The sequence below is a fragment of the Haemaphysalis longicornis genome, unplaced genomic scaffold, assembly GCF_048455015.1.
Source record: "Haemaphysalis longicornis isolate Haplotype H1 unplaced genomic scaffold, Haemaphysalis longicornis Haplotype H1 scaffold_7, whole genome shotgun sequence".
Lineage (NCBI taxonomy): Eukaryota > Metazoa > Arthropoda > Arachnida > Ixodida > Ixodidae > Haemaphysalis > Haemaphysalis longicornis.
In genome coordinates this window covers 69,017,152-69,039,131 of record NW_027526422.1, presented here as the reverse complement: position 1 = coordinate 69,039,131, position 21,980 = coordinate 69,017,152, and the positions used below count along the sequence as shown (strand labels likewise).

Sequence of the window (21,980 nt, the reverse complement as noted above, 5' to 3'; positions counted from 1 at the left end):
GAATCTCCCACAAGCCGTAAGTACTCCATTGCCACATCACTCTTATATAAGACTGCGATGCTTGCAGTTCTAAAGAATTGCAATAAGAATGTAATCCTTTTTTACGATGGCCAGTTGCTGAGAAAACGCAGTGACTAATGAATTTATTGCTTTCGAGTTCGAACAGCGACGACGTAACCCAGAACAAAAATAAAAACAATACAATCTGCCAGGTGAATATACTAGTCTAAAAGTGTGTTGATATTCGAATGAACATAAAGAGTCGGCTACTGCACATTATGCCACTTAATACGATAACTATTCAAAATGATGAAAAACTAGAAAAGTGGGCAGGAAAAAAAACGCAACCAACCAATTAAAAACAGAACCCAGAAATTTTCTGAGAATGAAGCGATAACATACCTCCACAGCCTGAACGAAGGTGGTATGTAAAGGAAGAAAACAAAAACAGTTCAATGCCGGGTGCTACAAAGACATGTGGTTATGTGTATGGCCTTGCCACAAGAGCAACTATAAACTTGTTTTGGTGCAGTTAGTAAAGAGAACTGACTTGACACAGGTAGTGTAATCCTGACAGCAGGGCAGAAAACTTCAGCAGCTACAGCCTTGAGATAGTTACTGCCAAAAGATTAGAATCGCACAAAAAAAAAGGGAAGGCAAAAATTAGTTGTGCACTTGCTCTCTTTTTTACTCTCCACCGAAAAAATGATGGAAACTAGATAAAAGCCACTTTGCAATCTTACATTTCTGTGCAGTGTTTTTATGCGGCATGCTGTAAGTCAAGCTTTACACAAGTGTATTAGGTTTTGCCAAGTAAATAGGAAGTAGTAAGCATTCGATAGCAGCAGAAAAACTTCCTTCCACAATGGAAAAAAAAAAGCAACGCATCGTTTCGTGTCACAACGAAGTTCCAGGATTAACGAAAAATTTGTAGAAACACCTCAGTGGGAATTGTCTGGCTGCGCGAGAGCATTCTTTCCAGGGACCCACCTATCTAGGAGCTAGGACTTTTAAACATATTTGCCTTGAAAGCACAAGGATCAAGGTCATTTTATTAGATGAACAGTAAGATATTATTCAAAAGCCATTGGTATTTTCATCAATTCTCTTGTGACATATTACGGACGAACAGATCTCTGGGGGTGTCGCAAAAGAATGCTCGCACATTAGGAATGTGCACTGCATAACAAGTACAGTGTATTTCAACAGACAAGGAAAACTTGGACGTCACGCTACTTTCATTCCACATTTTCTGTGCACATCTTTCATTGCCTCTAACCTTTTTCCTACCTTGAACTAGCCTAAATAACCACTTTTAATTTGTTTGTTTCACGACCAAGTGCGTGGCCAGTATTTCTGGGCGTAAAACATCGCTAGATGAATAGATGGCGCCAGGAGCTGCACTAACAAAGCAGTTTTCTTATGCCTTATGATATGTTGGGCATGCTGGTCGGTTTCCTAGATGCCACGTACCAAAATGTTTTCTGAGTCCAATTCAAAAATACCTCATCAGTGTGACTAAATCTGCTTACAGGTTTTCAATGCAGCTTCCCTTTTCAACAGAACAAAAATTTCTGTACTGCTACACACCATTTGCATCTCTTTCCTTACTTTCCCTTTGCCTTCTGGCTCTCCTTGCTGTATTCTTTGACTTCTGTGCTTTACTTTCTTACTTGACTTCTGTGCTTTACCCTCCCTGGCACATTTGCATGGTTGAAAGCACTTAGCCAGTACAGATACTGGCAGTATATCCAACGTAAAAGCACACTTCATCCTGAGACACTGCACATATCCCTTCGACAGACAGGCTGGTCACACTTCACTGTTCTTCGTTGCTGGGGTGCATATGTTCTCATGTGCCACACCATGAACCTCTTCCCATTGGCTGCCCGGCGCCTGCACTAGGCACCTTTTTAGTCGGCCGGACCAGTAGAGAAGCCCTGGTGCCGGGATAGTGTGTTGATCTTGCATCCCGCATGCACGGATTTGATTCCCATCCAGACCAAAAGTGCCACATTTTCGTTTGCAAGCCATTATGTATTTACTTTGTTTACACAAACCCCCCAGAGATTGTTGACATCAACCCAAGCCTTTGCGACATGTTTTTACTCTGTGCCGTCAGACAGTTTTAGTGCCGTTCAATGACACTAGATTTTGAGACTCACGAATTATGGAATGCGTTCGCATTATTACAGCTGTTTTCGCCTGCATTGTCACCTGCATTTGTTCCACAACCTTCTTTAATAACAACATCTGCCATTTGCGTTCACGTTCTTCAGGAATTTGCTATGCATTTTTGCTGCAAGGGACTGTAAAACAAAATTTACAACATCCCTAGCTGAAACATTTTCTGATTAAAGTGCCAGTGTAAAATCAGGGAGTAAACCAATATGTACGGCAGATTTATTCCAGGTGTTCGTTTTAATTTTAGAGCACTAAAGTACTTAAAGAACTTCAAGCTCTTGCCAGTCTTTTTTAGCAACTCACTAGTATGAATGATTTTCATGATAGAACTAGTACTTCATTTATAGATTTGATCTCTTGCCTAAAAATATGATAATTTAATCACTGCTGTGTTTTCTAATGAATAAGTTGTAGCTTTCGGCAAATATTTTCCCCACAGTGGAACTGTATAGGCACTAATCATCATAGCATCAGTTAAGGGATTTGAATTAGACACGTTTCCCTGCCTTCACTGTCACACAAAAAACACAAAATGTACAGCTCTTATTTCCCCATAATGCTGTTCCAAAACGACCGCCCCTTGAAGCCGGTATTAAACGAATAACTCTCCTCAACAGAGTACTGAAACCAAATTCTCGCATGACGTTTTTTTTTTTTCGCCGTTATGGGTGCCAACCAGCCCACTCATCATAGACTGCCACATTAGATGGCCAGTCACTGAGTAAATAATTATTTGCAGCCTCGTTTATTCAGGTCAGTTTCGATTTCGACAGAATGAAGGCAGAGGCGGCCATGCATGACAGAAGAGCGCTCAGGACGTCAGCGTTCTCGGCACACCACTGCCGGTGTGTACGTGCGTGGGTGCTGTACGTGTGTACGTGCGTGAGCCCAGAGCGTCCATGGTCTCCACCATCCCCACACAACCAGGCAGCATGACGTCAGTCCCCAAACTCGTGACGTGATACAAACGTCAAAGCAGCGTGCGCCAACCACAGCCACTGCGTTGGCCATGTCATGGGGGCCCTCACGTCGGCAGTTTGAGGCCAGGAAGAGCAGATGGCGTCATGGTGATGGCGATTGCAAAAGGTATCCATTCTGAGCTTTTTTGTGTGAGCAAAGATTGAGATGGATTTAGAATATGCCATACCGAGCAGTTACTATTGAAACTTGCTGGGAGATAGTATCTCTATATTCAAAGGATGCCTTTTACATAGTTATCTCAGTTTGGAAATTTCGTGTCAGTACTCCTTTAATTCGGCGTTTCCAACTCCATTATCTCTGCGCAGCGCTTACGCAGTATGTCTGAACTGTGACCAAAGCACCCAAAGCAAAAGCAGGTAATTAGTTCAGAAGTGCCAGTGCCTCCAGAAAAACAAACCAGAGGTACTGCCCATGATCGCACCTCATTGCCGCAATCACTAGTTCCGTGCATTTATGGAAATGGCAGCACTAGCTACCAATGACCATAAAAGTAGTGTGCAGGGGCAGAAATGTGATTTCTGACCTGTTGGAGGGAAAATCTGAAGGTAACAAACACCGGTGTTTGCAGACAAAAGCGAGATCTTGCAATGCACCTCAGCTCATTTGCCCACATTGTAAACAATGGTTAGGGAAGTTTTTGTTGCATTTGTCGGTAAAAACTTTTGACCTCTGCCCTTACAACGATACTGAACCATAATGCAACTAAGTAATGTGACTCCTTGTATCAGCGGTAAAAAAATATTTCACATTATGAAAAAGTTGGAATAAAAGGTTACGCCTTGATATAACAGTGCTAGAGCTCAGTGTAAAAAAGGCTGCATTTAAGGGCATGATACTGGAAGTGTATAGCTCCATGGAATGTCTCGGCATGCTACCTTGAAAGGATCTAAGCTAATGTGCAATAAAAAAAAAACTAAACCAAACATCGAATAATCAATGCAACCTTTTGCACTAACTCGCGGACCCTGAACACCTGTCTTCAGAGTAGTATGTTCATTCCATCACATAAAGTTCAATGTACCGAAATCCATTAAACACAAAGCACATTCACACACTTAGCCTCCCCTAAGATCAAAACACAAGCGCTTGAAGAAAACACGAAATTAGTTCCACGCATTCAAAAGCAAAGCCCACTGCTGTACGCACATACACTTTCACCCAACGGGCTTCACGTGGCCAAATAGTTATACAACTCTCAAGCAATTGCGGGTGTCTCTTGCCTACCCTAAATTGCACTCCTCCTCCCTTCAGCTCAACCTGGTCTACTGATGTCAAAGTTCATTGCATTTTTTATTGCGAGTACGAACTGCTGTAACTAGACTTGAATACTGCGCCTTAGTAACAGGAACCTCAGAGCTCTGAGAGATCGGTCTCCCCTCCTTGTATGCTTCTTTCACCATTATCGAGAGCGACTGGTCGGGTGCGCTCATGTCGCATTTTCCTTCCCAAAACTCTAATCTCTTTGCTGTGCTGGTGACAGGGTCCCGACAGCAGTAGTGTTCAAAGGTAAGATGGGGATGCTCGGTCTTCACCTGGCATTGGGGCCCACAGTACCAGACGTTCTGGCAGCCGGAACACATATATTGGGCGTACTGGCCGCAGAGGACGCACGTGTTATTCTTGGCCTGCATGCCGCTTTGCGGGACCTGAGGTGGCTGTGAAGGCAAACGAAAAATAATTGAGAGACATTTAACATCCCTGGACTGCTAGGGAAAGCATCGGGTGTGACACATCCGATGTAGTGCTTATTGCTCTGCCGTTGTGTTTACGCTCTATGGCACCATGCACACTGGCTGCAATTACAAAGCGGCACTATAGCTTTTAAAGCGGTTTTAAATATGGCACTGAAAGCGGGTGTTAAGCCTTTTTCAGTACTAGTTCTATGTACAGTTGCGTTGAACCGACGAATTTATGTCACTATTTTGTAAAAAATGTTATGGAATGTTTCTACTCAACAACCTTGTCATCATATGGGAACTTAGTTACTAGAGGGTTACTATGTAAAATGTGCTGGTAAAAAAAAACAAGTGACATGTTTTTTGTGAGGTGCAATGCATTTAATAAATACCGGGTAATGACTCGGCTGAAAGCTACCAAGTCACGATGCCAACATGAAGTTAGAAGATGTCGTGAGACAACGATATCGTGTGGGTGGAACTCACCTGATGAGGCATTGCCAGATCGTGGGTGGGGACTTGTCTCGCCATCGACTGCGCGTGGGCAACCAACTTATCGTCAGGGCGCATTGCGAGCCTCTCCTTGGCCACTTGGTGATGTGAAAGGAACTCTTCCCGGGACAGTCGCTTGGCTGGATGCTCCCTGCTGGGTGGGGTAATGCCTTGAACTTCTGCGCTTCGCTGCTGCTGCTGTTGCTGCTGCTGCTGCTGTTGCTGTTGCTGCTGTTGCTGCTGTTGCTGCTGCAGCTGTTGCTGCTGTTGGTGGTGTTGCTGCTTTTCCAGACCACTCCATCCCGGTTGAGCACCATACAGACCATGCTTTGACATCTGAAAGGCGTAACGTTCGTGCAGTCCCTCCGCATAATTGCTCCACGTGGCGTTGGTCATTGCCGGATTCAAAGGCACATCTTCCGCAAGCAAGCGCCGTTGAGGAAATGGATTGTATGTCTGGAAAGCACTTTGCGCGTTGGCTGGATAAGCTGGTGGGCCGCCTTGCATTTCGCGTGCCTTCATGGCTTGCAACCACTGGGCATGCTCTTGGCTCAACGGTGCGGTGACCTTCTCTGGCTCTCTCTGTCGGTGCGCCGTCTGCGCCACAGATGGCTGTTGAGGGGTGACACGCACGTCTCCATTTGGCTGTGGAACACTGGTACTGGCTGGAGAGTATTTGCGCTTTGCCGGAGGTCTCTGCATTTCCGCTGGCGGCAGTGCCAGATGCTTGCTTCTTTCGAGCGAGTAATAGGGCCGCCCGAATCCTGCCATCATAGCTGGGTTCTGTGATTGGGCCATCATGGCTGCGAAATCCCGCTGCAGTTCCATGTTCCGCATGTTAAACATGCCGGCACCAATCAGTGGCATGTTCATAGGAATGTTTGGTTGAGGTGGCAACGGCAGCGGGTGCCTGCTCTGCTGGGGATGCGGCACGGAGTAGGGAATGAGCCCAGGCACAGGCTGATGCCCCGGTGACGTTTTGGACAACGGAGAGGGCAAAGAGGGAGGTGATTGCTTTTGCTGGGTGCTTCCCCCAGACGATGCTGACCTCTGCCTCGGAGCAGCTTTTGGCTCTTCCACTGATGGAGATGCCTTGTCTGGTTGAGAACCAGGGCTCTGTCCCTGTGCAACTTCAAACGAGCTCGGATATCTGGCTTCGTCTTTTGAGAACGTTTGTGGCTGTTCAAGGGACCGCTTGTATTTTGCTTCTAGTTGGTTTAATGTCCTGAGCTTCTCTGCTCTTGCACATACCACTTTTTCGTACTCGGCCTCCTTCTGAGAGGCCAATGCATCCAGGTATTTTAGCTCTCCCTTAAGCATCTCCATTTCTGTTTTTAGATTGCTCGTCTGCGATGACTGCCCAGCTGAGTCTCCCTGCGGTGTGTGGGGTGAAGTTGATGGAGGCTTTGCGTTGGCAGGCACTGGTTGGAGTGCTGGAGGGCCTGGTCTTTCTATTCGGCAGATTGTGGTTTCCTTATAGGCGGGATCCCCCTTCCCATCTTTGGCATAGGGGTTGAAGCCCTGGGGAGGAACATTTTTAGTTGTCGGCTCAGGACTTTTCTTAGGCCCTTGCAGCCCTGCATAGGCACCAATTTGCTGAGCTTGTGGATTCACTCCGTATGCCTGGTCCATTGCTTTGTAACGCTGCTGAACTTGACAAAACTCTGGCCTCACATTACGGGGTGAATCGTCCCGAGTGAGTGCTGGGAGCGGCTGAGGTGGCTGGTTCGCTGGTTGGGCTTGGTGTGCACGAGGCATCGGGTAAAATGGCTGGTGTGACTGCTGGGCTGGGTGGGACATTTGTACTTGGCGCATTAGCTGCGCTTGGTGCGACGGCGGTACCTGATGCGGGAGAGGGTGATGCGGAGGAGCCTGCTGTGAGGGTGGTGCCTGGTGTGGCTGCAATGCCTGGTGCGACGGTGGTGATGGCTGCAACATCTGTGCTTGGTGGGGTTGTGGTGGCTGATGAGATTGGGGTGACTGGTGCGACAGCTGCGGGTGGTGCGGCGGCGCTGCTTGGTGAGATGGTGGCGTTAGGCGAGGAGGTGGCCCGCCGCCTTGGTGGGCAGGCTGCGAGTGTTGTAGTGCTGCCGAGCGGTCTGAAAGTGCGGCCCTGTACTGCTGCTGTGCCTCAAAATGGCTCGGCATAATTTGCGGTCCTCCAGACACCCTTCTGAGTGGTACACCAGGAGGCATCTGCCCGGGTGGCAGATGCCTTGGCTGTAGGAGCTGTCCGCGAGTGTTCATCATTTCGTGGTAACGACGTTCTTCTAGCCACCTCTGATGGTCCGCCATTACAAATGCGTGAGGTTGGAAGAACGCAAGCTGCTGACGGGGAGCCACAAGACTTTCGCCGCGCCTGGCAGAGTCGCTGAGGTTTATCGGCTCCGGTGCGCCCGTCTGGGGCTTTTCAGGGCCCTCAGCTCGTGCAACGCTAGCTTCTGCAGACATGGGCGACTCTAACGGCTTGGCCGCTGCGGACAACAGCAGAGCCCTAGAATCTCCGCTTCCTTGTTCAGCATTGGGCGACGAGCCTTTTCTGGACACTCCAAGGTAGAGGACGTCGGAATCACTGGACTGGTCCTCCACTGCCGCTCGTCCCTGCGACATTCCCTCTGCCTGAGACTCGGGCGACTCCTGCTGTGCGGCTTCCCGGTCGGGAGTGTGGGGAACACAGGCTAACATTGGAGCAGACGTGAGGCTCTGTGTGGTCATGGGCATTTCGAGGGTGGCATTCCCAGCTGCCATGCCAGCCTCCAGAGAGTAGTGCGGCCGGAGAACGGACGTAGACGTGATAACTTGGGACAGACGAGGGTCGCTTTGATAGGCTTGCGGCATTGCTGCAACGAGCATCTGGCGCTGCATCTCCTCCTGGGCCATTTCATCTTGCTGCGGCACCTCATCTGAAACGGCAGAAAAAAAAATGCTATTTTCAACTGTTTCTACAATTGCTTATGAGGCATCTACAACTTCTGCTCTCTACAACTGCATGCCCAGACATCTGGGATTAAAATCGTTTTGGCCTGCCCACGATTATTCAGCTTTCATGGAGCGTTCTCTTCAAGTTATGACAACAAAATATTCATAATAACTCTTGTTTTCATTTTTCCGCCACTAAATGAGCAGAGCATACTGAATTTTCTGCGTTTCACTAATTTATTTTTATTAATTTACTTAAACACGCACACAGCTCAAAAGCCCTTCGTCAAATCTGCAAAAATGCCTCCAGTGCGTGCTACTTGCTTAAAATACATAAGCTTGCCACTCTGTTTTACTTTGTGAAGGTCAATCTTAACGAGACGTGCAATCGTTCTTTTCGAACTTGTTGAACGAAACTCTATATTTAATACAACAAAGCGTCACAAGTCAGCGTATGCATGAATGTTCGTTGAAATTTCTCCAAGGAGGGTGAACGACACCAGAGGAACCTGCACTATTTTTTTTACGCAAAGAAACCGAGCATGAAAAAACTGCATAATTATAAGCAAACAACACAAAAGTTATTTAGCTTCTGCACTGATCTGAGAAGTGAAATTTAGGTTCGCAGTGTGAGACCATCACTGCCTAGCAAACGGGATTTCGCCTTCTTTGTATGAAGCCACTTATGAGTTAGCAAAACGAAAAAAAAAATGTAACGGCAGACAATTTGGCTTCTCCAGTCTCTAGATATATAAGGAAAGCTCATTTCCTTGGATCAGTTTAGCCAACTTCTCGCCTAAAGTTAGGCACTTCTAGGCCGCTGCTTGGCTGGTGGCAATTAAATGCTGTGCAGCCGCGGTGTCAGTCGACAGTCGATCATGAGCATGTGACTGTGTGGCTAGGTCTGGGTCTAAGTGCAGATGTCCTCACAGACATTGGGTATCACCATTTTCAGTCAACCTCCCATGTGGATGCGTGCTGTGTGTGGTCATAGGGCTGGTGCAGCAAATCTCTTCCTACAATGTTTTTGATGAGAGCCCCGATGATCAATATTTATTTAGTAGACATGCAACCGGCGGCATCTTTAGTAACTTATGGTGCACAGATATTACATAAATGCTATGTTCACGGAGCACAAGTAGGCAGTGGGGCTTAATCCATAAGGCATCGTTTTCACAACCTGGGGGACTCGGATTCAACACCAGGTTTGGCAGAAAATTTTTTCACTATCTCAAAGAGGCTTCATGCAAACAGATGTGAAATCCAGTTTAAGCCCTCGGGCACTCGCTTAGTTCAGGTTGCATGGCTCTGTGATAGACACATTTTCATTAGATGCTGGGCTCGTAATACCAAGGAAAAAATGTTTCTAGCAAATGGTTGATTGAAACTGCATACCTTCAACTTTGACTTCATCTGTTGGGGTCCTGGAAGAAAGAAAACAAAGTATTTGTTGAGATTACGTGGTAGAATTTTGCGTTTCGCAAAGATACTAAACAATGCCTTTATAGAATTTCCGCATGTTATTCATGCATGCCGTCACTGCAGGTTCCAAAGTGAAATGAGTCCGAATTAAAATATATATGTTTAGTAAATATGATCACTAATTTTGGTTTAAACAGGTGATGACCCTGTGGCAGTCAATAAACAATCATTACATGCTGTCTGCACACATCCTGCTATCTAGTAGAATATAGATGAACAAGTGCTGTATACGTGAAGAACTCCCAGATACAAATTTCATAAGAATGTTCTGCTGGGAATGCAAGAGGACAAGAGTGACAATTCAACAGGTGGTCCCATGTACTATTATGAAATCAACAGCATATGCCAGGCATGCGTGTCTAGCAGCAATGCACTGATGCGCCAGTTGCTAGATGCTGTCAAAAACATTATAATATGTATTCTTAAATGTATTCATGACAGTTAACTGTGAAGAGCACAATTAAAAATAATAGCATGTGCTGAGAGTCGGGATGGGGTGACAGAGTGAACAGTGCTATCTTCCTCTTCACATTAGGTTATTCAAAATCTTCCTGTCACAACCACTTCTGCTAAAATACCAGTTTGCAGGCCCCTATTAAGTGAACTCCAGTGCTTTCACTACTATCTATAGAGATTGTGAGTATGTGAGTTGAACTTCGTCCAGTTTTGTTGAAGGCCAGGCGGGAGCAAGGCCTACTCAAATGTGCTAAATGGACAGCAAACGCAGCCTAAGAAACTGGTCACACACCTGGTCGCTTTGCTGCAAATTACGTCGAAAGACGATACTGTCTCAGCTGGTCCTGCCTAGCCCTCCCCCGATCTTTCCCTCCACTAATTCATACCTGCTTTGTTCTTCTCTACTACTGCCTTTGCTACCACTGACTGCATCAATCCTGCCTTTCCCGTCCTTCTCTCTTCCCTTCGAATCCGATCCTCTTCCTTCCCCTTTCCTACTTCCCCACAACACCCTGCCCTGTTTGGCTCCAACACTCTCCCTCGTTCTTCGCATTCTCCTCCTCTATGCTTTTTACAGACCCTTTCTCGCAATCACTTACTCCACTTCCCAATCTCTCCCTCCTCTCCGCGCATCTCTCCTCCGCCCATGCTCATTGTCATGTGTTTCCCCTTCTCTTTAATTTCCCCTTGTGCTTCTGTCCTATCACCCTCCCCTTATATCCCGCTCGCCATTTTCTATGCTTTCCTCCTATCTCCCCTGCCTTCCTTTACCCCCTCCTGTCTCCCCTTATCCTCTCCCTCTAATTCCCGTCGCCGCTCCCCATTCTTCTTTCTCCCCCTTTCACTATCCCTCCACTTCATATCTTAAGACATTCCCCCTTGTCTGCTACAACCTCACCACTTACCGCCCCGGCCGTTCCCGGCATCTTTTTTACCAGGGTGTCTAGCAAATTGCCGAATTCGATTACCCTGAGGTTTCCATGTTTTCCATGACCATTTTAAACGAAATTCCCTGACCTATACAACAGGCGCCATTCTGTGGAAATGGTCCGTGAAGCACATAAAAAGCGCAGATAAAACACATTCTATCACAGGGAAAAACACAGTTGTTGCAAGTGCCCTAATTCTCAAAATGCACTTTGATTAACTTCAGTTTGTTCAGTTTGAGTTTTGCTTGCCTTCAGTTACGGCTTCAGAGAGTTCATTTCATCTTGAGGGACAGAAGCTTGAAGTTGCGCTTCAGCGAGCACCTTTTGCTTTTTTTCTTGATTGTCCTGGCTCAACATGCAACGTGAACCGCATGGCGCGTTTCTGCACGCGATTGGGGCGTGCAGGCGTTGCGCGTGCTATTTTTTGACGCCCGCGTCGACGATTCACGCGCGCGCTCAGAAAATAACGCGCGTCGCGCGCGGCAGTGGGCGGAGCCTGACGACTTGCGCCAATAGGGAGCCGCGCGCCTCATGGCGGCAGTTTCGAACCTGTCGAGACAGCCGGCTGGCTCCGCCAGAGAGGTTTAGGCTTACTACCCCGGCAGGTATCCGCTCTTTCCAGCCCCTACAGGTGGCGCTGCGAAAAACGGCAATGGCGGTCGAGACGGTGATCGGGACCCGGTAGCAACATGCGTGCCAGCATCAGTACCGGCCTGAGAGCCCATTGCTCCGCTCGAAACGAGTACTTTCTTGAAAAGTAAACGCATGCATAGGTAGCTGATCCCGAGACAACATTCGATTTGTTTCAGGGTGTCTGCTGCGGTGGGAAAAGCGCTGTGTGCGAGGCAATCCGCTGCGCATGGCTCGGCCGCACGGAAGTTGTTTGAGCGCAACCCTACCTCATTGGGCAAAGAAACTCGTACAGAATGTGCAACGCTAAGTTTTTGGACATTATTGCAGTGTACGTCATCGTAGTGTACGTTTTACTTTAGGCGTGTTCGTTTCCGTGTGTACAAACTAGGCAGAAGCCCGTGCGCACGCGGCCGATATGTGCGTATTGCGGTGTTTTGTTTGGGTGTAGTAAAACATAGTTATGACATTGAGCAGTAAAACGGCGAAGACGAGGCATCCATTACGTTATATCAAGTTGTATACCAATGAACGAGTTAGCATTATATGAAAAAAAAAATTATTGTCCGCCCATGTATTTGCCCGTGCAGGTAGCATACACTGGCGTGTGACATTGAAGTGTACACTGTTAAAATACATGCAGTGCTTTACAGTTGCGCTTCTCCTTGTGATAATTAATTTAAGAGGAATCACCTGGCTGAAATTACGTTATGTTGACTTGACGGCGGGTAAGATTTTAAGTGCGTCGATATCAAAACGAAAACGGGAGCTACCAAATGCACTCAAGAGGTCGCATCTGACCTATCAGACCCATTTACAATATTCTTGCTCCGACACAATTATTTATATATTCAGTCATTAATCAATAAACGCACCCCCACATTCGCTTCTCGCGTTCGTGTACGTGCAAAAAGTTTTAATTTGTTTAATTTGTTTGCGTGCAAAAGCAAGTGGATTGGACAGCCTTTGCTACTTATATGTTTGAAAGCAGTGGAATTGAGCCAATTTCACAAAAGACAAGCGAAGATCGGCTGACACATTATGCGGCAGTAAATGTAAATAGTACAGGACGATCACAAGGTTATACAAAAAGCCTACAAAGTAGGAGTCCTCACAGCTAATAATTATAACTATTAAATGTGGCAGCCGTAATTAAGTAAAGAATAATGAAGGCCACGCGTACGCACGCGTGGGTCCGAAAGACTTCCGTTTTTCTCAGTAGCAGACGCGATGAGTCCCAAAACTCTGTTCGTTTACCTGCAGGCAGCTTCTATAGCTACAAGAACGTTTAGAGAATACGAACACTCGTTCAGCTTATATTTTCCGATTATTTATACAGCATTGTCGATTACTATATTTGCGATTTCTATTTTCCTTTCGCTTCTGCGAGCCCGCTCGGATGCCGCCGGCCGCCTGCGCCGGAGCGACCAGTCCGCCGATCACCATCTCCCGGCTTCGCACAAATTCCGCGCGGCGTCACTAGCGTCGCTGGAAAGAGCGAATTGCGTGGGCACTTTCACTAGCGGCGCGGATGATGTTTTATAGTACCGTGTTCGCCCTCATTATGATCGAGCTCCTTTACCTCACAAGCAACCTTCCCCATCTTCCCTCTGCGACAATTTCTCTCTCTTTCGGTTGCTTGGACATTCAATCTGGTTGTTTTTAGATATTCTCAATTAGTAGGAGTGTGCTTTGCTACTGATGTAATTCGTGCGTGCCTTCTGCGGCATTTTAGATAGCGCTTAGAAGCGGTCGCACGAGCTCCCGTCACCACTTTGCGACTTCGCGGTCCAAGCCGCTGCCGGCAGCCCCGCGCGCAGCGTGCGGGTGGTTCCGCGGCAGCGTCAGCGCGCCCATGCGCGCCTGTGACATGCCCGGCGCGTTTTCGCGAGCAAGAAACGCCCCATGCGGTTGACGCTAAACCATTTCATGTTCCTTTTTGATTATGTAATTCTGGCTCCTGATGTCATAAGAAAGAAGTTCTTTCAAGAGTCGCTCCTAAAAAGCGCTGCCATTTAAATTCGCTGAAAAAAAAAAAACGCGTTGTGCGTGCGATTTGGGTACCCCCCTACATCGTCCCTCTGCGCACGTGCACCCAGCAGCCTAAGCCAGCTGCGAGCTGCAGTAGACAAGTATTAACTCTATGGCGAGCTGCGTGAACCGCACGGCGAGTTTCTGCACGCGATTCGTGCGCGGTATTTTCACGGCCGCGTCGACGATTTCGGGCCTGCGGTGGCTCCTTTCTTGCACAAGCAAGTGCGTTTGTGCCTTGAATAGCATTTTCAAGAGCGGTTAGAAACGGCCGTTCGAGCTACCGCACTACTCCGCGGCCGGTGCTGCCGCTCGGCACGCACCCTGCGGGTGGTTTCCGCGACGGCGTCAGCGCGCCTCAGGCGTGCGGCGCGTTTTCACTTGCAGAAAAACCAGAAAATGGTTCATGCGGTTCACGCTTTCGTCGCGCGCGAGCATGTTGCGTTCGGTAACTTCTTGGGGGCCTCCAACACTGGTGTCCCCTATTCTAAAACTGTGTGGGCAGGCCCCGAAGTAATTTTGCCTGACTGGTACTGCTTTATTGAAAAATTCCGTGACAATTTCCTGACTTTTCCCGGTGGCTCAAAATTCCCAGACTTTTCCCTGTTTTCCCGGTCGCTAGACACCCTGTTTACCTCTTCTCTCCCTTTCCCACCTCCTCTTTTAAGTGCTATTCCTACCTCTCTACTATTTCCCCACTCCAAGCACACTCTCCCTCTACACTACGTTCTGTAACGAGTCCTCCCGTCTCCTTCCCGCTACTTTTTTCCATCCTTCTCTCCCTCACCAATCCCATTTTCTGTCCTCTCTTCCATTCTCTCTCTGTCCGGCTTTCATCCCTCCCCATTCCCTCTTCCTATTCTCCTTTCGTCAAAAGCACCGATTCTCCTGCCCCTTGCCTGTTATTCCCCAACTGCAAATGCGAACCACTTCCTTCACTTGATTCTTCCCTTCCGGGGCATCTCCGTCCCCTCCTGCTTCTTTTTCCGCACTTATCCCGCCTCTCCCTCCTCTATTCCACTCATCCTGTGTATCCCACTTTTCCTGTTCCCATTCCGTTTTATTTCTCTCACCTAGCATTTCCCCTCTGATTTCCAGTGGCTCAGTAACCGGGCTAACCAGTAACATGTCTGGCTGATTGCCCCCAAGAGCAGAGTGGGCCGGGGACCGGACACCGCAAGAAGAGTCGGAGCGAACCTGGCAACCGATCCTCACACACGCCTACATCACCCAACGTTACCGACTAACGAGACAACTCTATCCACCAGCTACTGTTCAAGAAACGAAAGAACAGGAAGTCATCCTGAGACAACTGCAAACTAACACGTACCCACAGCCAACATGACTACACGCCATCCATCCTACTCTTTATGCTCCTGTATGTAGTCATTGCCAAGCACCATGCACACTGTACCATATTGTCTGGTAACGCCAACTAAAACCAGATCTTCCCCCATCCCCAACCCCTCAGGCGAGCAGTGGGAGAGTACGCTGGCCATCTCCTCTCCTGAAACGCAGCTTTTGCCAGCGGAAAGGGCGAAGACAGCCGGCCGTGACCACAAATATGCGTACTTACTTCAACTGTAATTAAAGTCTCTCTCTCTCTCTCTCTCTCTCTCTCTCTCTCTCTCTCTCTCTCTCTCTCTCTCTCTCTCTGGCTCTCTGGCTCTCTGGCTGGTTCCAGTGACTGACAGATAGACCCACAGAGATTAAAATTTTCGCCTTTGGGTAGCCTAACAATCGTCTTTAAAGCATGGCTGCTGTGAGTACGTAGGCACGTTAATTTCCCGACCAACATTGGCGAAGTGGCTTACACAGCAACGTTCTCTATAACAGGGTTCTCGTCCACGGCGTCTTCCTCGCAGCAATCGTCCTGGATCTCGGACATGGACCGGCTGAGGATGTCCGTTCCCGGAGGGTAAATACGCTGAACCTCGGGGGCAGGAGCTGCTGCTTTTGGCTCCGCTTTCTGCGAACACATTGAAGAGAGGGATAAAGCACATGCTATGTTTTGGTGCCAACTAACTCACAGGCGGTCTTTTGCAGACATAGCGGGGAAAACCTCCATACAGACAAAAAAAGGAAAACTACTGCGGCGAAAAAAAATCGTACAAATAATGGACAGCAAGAATTTACGAGACAATCGTCGAATTCCTGGGCACAGTATTCATCATTGGTACACCCTCTCCTTTGTACGTCACTACGAACACATTGTTCTGTGCGACTGCCTTAAAATTTAAGGTCATCCACATTTGTCCTTTTAGAAGTATGTAGCGTACTAAGCATGAAGTATTGGGCAAAGGCACCCTGCGTCGATATGATACCGCCATACATTTAATTACGAATAAAGTGAAGCCACGCATTGCCTTATAGCTCAAGAGGAAAGCAGTCTGCTGATCGCACAACGCAATGTTGCATCGAAACAGACTTTTGGCTACTGCAGACCTTACTGCATTCTACTCCCTTGCTAACGCAGAATACTGCAAAGTGCACGCGCGAAAGAGGAGTTTGGGGCTACCTAAAATGGAGTTGTTATAAGGGACATTTTGGCTACACAGTTATTCAAAAACTCTTCACAACTGAAGAAAAATTCGTCCTGGGTCGGAGCTTGAGCTCGGGACGAAAATAATTCTAAGACAGCCGCTCTACCAACTCAGGAATGCAGCAGGCTAGCCATTTAGAGCATGAAAGCGGAGTAACCAACAACTGTAATTCCGGAAACGGTTAAGCTCGTTCTACAATGGTGCGAATTTCGCCGACGAACTTCGCCCAGCGGCTGCAGACGCCCCGACGCGGCGGCGTGGCGACGACGAACAAGCAACGCTGGGCGAAGTTCGTCGGCGAAATTCGCACCACGCAAAATGAGCTTCAGTCGACCGATGCTATTGGAATCCCCCAAGCGAAGCTAGTTTCTGAGACGAAAGAGTTTACGTATACTAGGAAATGCAGACATTGGTCCGCATAACGTTTACCTGGAGTGCGGTTTTTCTAACACACGCGGTTCAAATCAAATTTCACCCGCAGAAGATAAAAAAAATAATTTGGACAAAATGTTCATACCTAGAGGAACTAGAGAGAACCTGTGCGGAAAAACTAAGCTAATAAGCGCGCTGAGTTCCGAAAAACGCAAGGCAGGTCGCTCCATCTTTAAGCGAGCCAAAGGATTTCCCAAGTACCGCTCTTGCTTTAGTGCAGGCTGCTTCATTTATACGCATGCATATATATATATATATATATATATATATATATATATATATATATATATATATATATATATATATATATATATATATATATATAGTTGAGAAAATGGTAGACGCACGATTAAAAACAAAAACAGTGGTTTACTGACTACTGACGTTTCGACTGGAGGACCAGTCTTCATCTCGAGTCTCAAGATGAAGACTGGTCCTCCAGTCGAAACGTCAGTAAACCTCTGTTTTTGTTTTTAATTGTGCGTCTACCATTTTCTCAACTATTTCTTCTGGCTCCTCGAGAAGTTTCTTTTACTGCTTTTATATATATATATATATATATATATTGTGGGAACGCGACCTTAGCGCGTTCCCTTTGGTTCGGCTTCGCCACACCGCTTGCTCCTCGCGGGAACTTGCTCGGCAAGACGTCGGCGAGGGGGATCTACCTCCTCGCCGTAGGAGTGTCTTTAAGCCGGCGAGCACGCGCGGGATGCGAGCTGCGCGGGGGGAGTCGGAGCTCGGGAAGCGAGGCGTCAGGACGCGCCTGGCGACCTTCTTCCTACGAGGATCGGGCAAAAAGGAGGGCGACAATGGCTGCCATCGGTGTCCCAGCGAGGCAAACGCGAGCGCGCTGAGGCGTCAACGGAGATGACTGTTGTCGCGGTGAGTCGAACCTCTCGATTCCCTTAAATTGCCCGGGCGAGGAACTAGATCCTCGCCGTCAACCAGCTAGCCTGCATGCTCTTTGAATGTTTATTATCCTGTAATAAATGTCAATGAGCGAAAACACTTGTCGCTTCCTTTGTTCCGGTGAGCCACGGCCCGCCGCGGCTGGCGCGGCACAGTGCGCCGCCGCGGGGTGGGGGCAGATAGCTTGCTAGCTTGGCGAAACGAGAAGACGAAGACTGATTAGTCTCTCTCGTCGCCGGTTTTGCTATTGCAGGGAAAAGTAAACCAATCTACTTTAACCCCTATAATCCCACATCTGGCGCATCAACGTGGGGCTGGCTCTCGGAACATGGAACATGTCTTTGTTCGGTGTGAGAAACGTTCTTTGTCCGAACCTGACAAGTGTTACTGCTAGCGTGAATCAGATCGCTAGCGGAGGCAGGCGTACTTTCTTGAGAGCGGAGTGAACGTTGCTACATAGTGCTAGAACATGTGAGCGCCGAGTTTTCTCAGTGCGCCGTTTAGGCGGGACATTTCTGCCGCGGCAAATTGAGGCACTGAAATTCTAAAGTCCAGCACCCATGACGCGCTAGGGCATAAGGCCCGCGCTCTAATAGCAAGCCCGAAGTGAGCGAGTACGGAAGCTGAGTTGTTTGGCCCGATTTTCTTTTCTCTGCTGTCTCTTTTATCGACTCCGGGAGTCGGGCTCTGGGAGCCGTGTGGCCAGGGGCCACGGGTGCCGTAAGGGCTGTCTGGTATTGCGGCTCGGCACCGGGCGTTCCGACATCGCAAGACGCGATGGGCGCCGCCGCTCATTAAGCTGTTTGTATTGCAGCGAGCGGGTAGGGCCGACGACAAAGCCGATGTCTCCTTCACGGCTGTGCGAATGGGGCAGTAGAGCAAGCCTCTGGGTTGCCGGTCGTTGTCAAAGATGCGTGTTGCCCGAAGGCTTTTCGGAGCCGGCACCGCGTGGGAGAGGGCACGACCGAGGGGGACGTAGCTCGGGAGCAGACGGACGGGAAACGGCCCCTCTTCTCCAGTGAATGGCGGGGTGCGTGTCGTCGGAATGCTTGTTTTAAGTGGTTCTGCACGTAGCGAGAAAAAGATCTCCTTCGCCTCAAGAAAGTGAGTTTTTTTTGTGCGCTGTCGGAAACCGTCTTTTGACAGCCGCAATTGTTTAGCGTTGTGCCACGCGGCCGATGCTGAGGAATAGCATTTCTTCCTTGCCTGACTTCATGGCTTGCGGGAATGCCGATGTGATACGCAATGCGAGTTGAGTCACCCAGGCTTGCTTGCTACGCGATGTCTGTGATGCCACCTGCTGCTACGAGTCTATGAGCGTTCCAGAGCTGGGGACCACTCGCGGCTGTCCTGGCGTGGCGGCTACTTGGAGGAGGCCTGGCAGCGGCTCCGTGGGAGCTCCCTACGGCTGCTGTTTACCTCCATGATGGAGGGCGTGTTTGGTGCGGGCGGCGCCGTCGTGTGCTTCATCGCATGGCGTCACTTCGGTGCTGGGCCGCACTTTGCGGTCGGGAGGCTCCTGGGCCTGCTGATACGTCCTCGGCGCATCCTGGCTGAGAGCAGCGGCTGTTCGGCGGTCATCTGTCAGCGCAGTCGCTACACTTGCTTGGGCTGGCTTCAGCCCTACCCTTCGAAACCCTGGCCTGCTGTCTTCGGCCAGGGCCGGACGGGACCTGCTGATCATCACCACCGACTGACAAGAGCGCCAGTGCGAGCAACGATGCTTGCGTTGGCCTGAGCTTTGCTGCGCTACGTCGAACCTATGGCTGAGGACTCTGCGGCCCCCGTTGCATTGGGCCAGCCTTCTCAGCGGGTCTTGACGAACGCAGCCCCGGACACAGCTGTCTACGACGAGACTGCATCTGTGCATGACATGCGTGTTCGAACAACCTCGGTGTTACCTGCGACACCTGAGCGTTAGATTATGCATTTGGCTGACGATGCCTGTTTGATGACGGCGAGTGCGAGGACAGCTACTACGCGGGGGCGAACCTTCATGTTCTGTATAGTGTAACGAACATTGCGTTTAGATGTCCCCGTGTACTATCCTTTCCACCGTACGGAAACGTTTAAGGTTGGAGGGATGTGGGAACGCGACCTTAGCGCGTTCCCTTTGGTTCGGCTTCGCCACACCGCTTGCTCCTCGCGGGAACTTGCTCGGCAAGACGTCGGCGAGGGGGATCTACCTCCTCGCCGTAGGAGTGTCTTTAAGCCGGCGAGCACGCGCGGGATGCGAGCTGCGCGGGGGGAGTCGGAGCTCGGGAAGCGAGGCGTCAGGACGCGCCTGGCGACCTTCTTCCTACGAGGATCGGGCAAAAAGGAGGGCGACAATGGCTGCCATCGGTGTCCCAGCGAGGCAAACGCGAGCGCGCTGAGGCGTCAACGGAGATGACTGTTGTCGCGGTGAGTCGAACCTCTCGATTCCCTTAAATTGCCCGGGCGAGGAACTAGATCCTCGCCGTCAACCAGCTAGCCTGCATGCTCTTTGAATGTTTATTATCCTGTAATAAATGTCAATGAGCGAAAACACTTGTCGCTTCCTTTGTTCCGGTGAGCCACGGCCCGCCGCGGCTGGCGCGGCACAGTGCGCAGCCGCGGGGTGGGGGCAGATAGCTTGCTAGCTTGGCGAAACGAGAAGACGAAGACTGATTAGTCTCTCTCGTCGCCGGTTTTGCTATTGCAGGGAAAAGTAAACCAATCTACTTTAACCCCTATAATCCCACAATATATATATATATATATATATATATATATATATATATATATATATATATATATATATATATATATATATATATATATATAAATACGCCATAGATACTCGGGACATGACCCTGTCTGCTACGACTGTTGATTTCATTAAAATTTTTGCATTGTTACGCACTTCCTGGTGTTCACGCACAAAATATTTACAGTGGTTCAATGCATCTCTAAAAGCGGCACGTGCGTTCCCTATGTGCGCGCGCGTGTGTGGATGACCTTCCCGCAAATACTAAACAAGCAGCCTATATACGATGCCTTTACGAGGGGCTTTCTCCTTACCTACCTCATTTCTTTGCGTGCCGTATCAGCCCGCGTCTCTGCAACTGATATCTACCCTGGTCGCCTTTACGGCGCTTATCAGTATCGCCCGCGTCCTCGCTGCGTTCACAGAGCCCCCCAAAACAAAGCGGAGTTGCGCGCCGGCTTACGGGTCGAGAAGCCGTACTCAAACGCGCTTTGATCTTTCCCGCACTAAGAAATTGCTTTTCCCGGCAGCCAGCGGCTCATGGCAGAAGCGAGAACGGACGGGAACGATCGAGACGAATGTTGCTACCCTCGCCTTCGTCAGAATGGGTTGATGAAGATGGGCTACTAGATGAACAAGAGAGCAGCATCATCGTCTTCATATTCGTTTCTGTTCTCTAGTGTGAACCACTAACATACAATCAACCAGCCACCCCAAGTTCATATTTCCCGCGCTTTTCCGGTCTTACCTCGTGTGCGGTCGGAGCAGTAATGGCGAGCGGCTCCCTCATCGTGGCGTGCTTGGGCATAGGCGGCGCATCGGCGAAGTTGCCACCCCCGTGTCCCATGATCTTCTGCTCTAGCCAGTTGAAGCCCGGCAGTTCTTGAGCCAGCCGCTTGTAGCGGGACTCGTCGCCATGTTGAGGTTCGCCTCCTACAGTTCCGCTGCTGCGTCTGTGGTCCTCGGAGTTCTTTCGCTGCTTCTTGCCACTCGCTCCTGCAGTGAGCACCGACCGAAACAAAATGTGAGAACACACAGAGTGTTGCATTTCAGCCGAGCTTACATTTGCCTCGCCTTTTCGGGGCGCCAACGCAGGCATCCACAGGAGGCAAGTTGCCATTGCAAGACGTGGCATGGCGTCTTCCAGCCGAATCAACGTGCCAACAAGCCAGGAAAAGCACAGCACAAAAATAAGCATTGAAGAACAATACAAAAATGTAAAAAAGAAACATTGCTGCGTGTGGCAAACGTATGGTTATGGACGAACATGGCTACGAGAGCAGTTCATGGGTGTAAATCTGGTTCTCGCGCCTCTTCTCAGTTGGGGCGAAATCTATACAAGCAATGAAAAGTTTTAATTTTTTCTCCAAGACTTAAATACCGGACCCAAAGATCAACAGACAGCAGGCCGTTATAACTCAGCGAAAACTTGCTGGCCACGATTCCCGCCTCAGACACAGAGGTTCCTGGGACCGATACCCATACATTTTGAGCCGGCAAAAGCCTTTTCTTTTCCGGACACGTGAGCAGCTGCGCATGCGCTATAATGTAGCAACGAATACACGGCGACAGACACACGCTGAGA

The 21,980-nt window shown here is 49.0% G+C and overlaps 1 protein-coding gene across 4 annotated transcripts in view; it reads right to left on the bottom strand.

Annotated features, from left to right (window-relative positions):
- The window catches only part of LOC144145856 (uncharacterized), a 176,348-nt gene that overhangs the window by 5,617 nt on the left and 148,751 nt on the right, over positions 1 to 21,980 (bottom strand). For all 4 annotated transcript variants that reach the window (XM_077677661.1, XM_077677660.1, XM_077677663.1 and 1 more), the window contains 5 exons: positions 21,144 to 21,391; positions 15,595 to 15,749; positions 9,648 to 9,676; positions 5,328 to 8,236; positions 4,698 to 4,820 (listed from right to left, as the gene is read on the bottom strand). In XM_077677661.1, the coding sequence (XP_077533787.1) occupies positions 4,698 to 4,820; positions 5,328 to 8,236; positions 9,648 to 9,676; positions 15,595 to 15,749; positions 21,144 to 21,391 (3,464 nt within the window). The remainder of the gene's footprint in view (positions 1 to 4,697; positions 4,821 to 5,327; positions 8,237 to 9,647; positions 9,677 to 15,594; positions 15,750 to 21,143; positions 21,392 to 21,980) is intronic.